The 1,349-nt window shown below is 48.7% G+C and overlaps 1 protein-coding gene across 3 annotated transcripts in view; it reads left to right on the top strand.

Moving 5' to 3' along the window:
* The window catches only part of LOC102674267, an 87,286-nt gene that overhangs the window by 49,410 nt on the left and 36,527 nt on the right, over positions 1 to 1,349 (top strand). For 2 of the 3 annotated variants that reach the window (XM_006618500.2, XM_031511867.1), the window contains exon 1: positions 1,123 to 1,349. The exons of the other annotated variant lie outside the window; for it this stretch is intronic. In XM_006618500.2, coding sequence (XP_006618563.2) covers positions 1,275 to 1,349 — 75 coding nt within the window. In that variant the 5' untranslated portion in view covers positions 1,123 to 1,274. Of the gene's footprint in view, positions 1 to 1,122 lie in introns of those variants that run through there. 3 annotated transcript variants of the gene reach the window in all.

Below are 1,349 nucleotides of genomic sequence, written 5' to 3'. Positions count from 1 at the left end.
GCCACTGGCAGGCGCGCGTGTAGTGGAAGGCCGCGTCGGTGTGTCGGTGGGCCTCTTACGCCGGGCCTCAGTCACGCCGGGCGTCAGTGACTTCGCGTCCGCCGCTTCGATCGGTTCCCTCCTCCGGGGAGGAAGTCCCTGATTGTTGGCCTCGTACCGGACATCGTCCAAATATCGTCCCGAAAATTTTTCCAATCGTGGAGGGACAATTGCATCGGAGAAGAAAAGTGATCCACTCTTCTTAAATATTAGATATTGCAAGAGTTAAATGTTTATATATCCAATGGAAGATTTCAAAAGTGATTACCTTTAATTGGTGTTTAATTAGTATTCCAATTGAAGGAAAGAAGGTCTTATTTTAAGAAAAAGGATCGTACAGTTTCTTCTTCGGCCAAGGAGGATGCTGAGGGCTCTGAAGTCTGGAATCTCTTAAAACTGATACACCATATACAATATATATATATATATAGTTCCATTAGAATCATAAAGCACGTATGGATTCTTGGAGGATTTGGACGATTTAGACACGTGGATAGATCGAAATGGCGTTGAGGGGGATCTCGAAGTCGGCCCGCAACACCATGGTCGGAATGATCAGCTGCTTGGAAGAATGACGGGATCCTTGCCTCGACCGGAAAGGGGGAGGCCGAGCGAACCGATTTCGAGGATGGAAGGATCTCGAAGAAAGTTTTCCAACGAGAGAATTTTCGCAAGGGTCGAGATACGTTTTGCAAGAACCACACCGTGATCTCACTGCGCCCTGTTGCTTGCGGTAACAGTTAGTGTACAGTGAATGAATTCTTCGGTCGCGCTCGATGACTCGAATCGATCGGCGGCTTTCAGGCTTGATCGAGATCGGTTCTGAAATCTTGCCCCGCCCCCCTCCCTCCCAGATCCCTTATCTGTGTGGCTCCACGGCGGATAACTATCGAGGTGGAAACAGTGACAGTGACCGGACCCCTAAGCAACGTAATCACCTCACCTTTTATTGGGAAAGTGGTCGTCCAAGATGGTGTGGATGAGAGATAAAAATGTTGTCGAAAGTTGGGATAATCGTTCGGATTGGAAGCGCCGCTCAAAGTTCTAAAGAGACGTTACTGAGCATCTTATAGATACGGGTCGATCCCTTCAATCGTGGCTCGTCGTTGTTATCGTTGTTTTGGAACGATGCGCAATAGAGGATTTGCCGATCGGCGGACAGACACGAGTGGAACGTTGGGTATTTGATATAGGGTAGTCGGAAGTTGGAAGAATCTCCTTCTTGAGTCACGAAGATGTCGTCGAACGGTGAATTTTCGACGATGTCGAGCGAGGAGGTGCCTTCGTTGCCGAAATCGTTGCCGAGCTCG

The sequence above is a fragment of the Apis dorsata genome, unplaced genomic scaffold, assembly GCF_000469605.1.
Source record: "Apis dorsata unplaced genomic scaffold, Apis dorsata 1.3 scaffold_357, whole genome shotgun sequence".
Taxonomy (NCBI): domain Eukaryota; kingdom Metazoa; phylum Arthropoda; class Insecta; order Hymenoptera; family Apidae; genus Apis; species Apis dorsata.
This window is presented reverse-complemented; position numbering and strand designations above follow the sequence as displayed.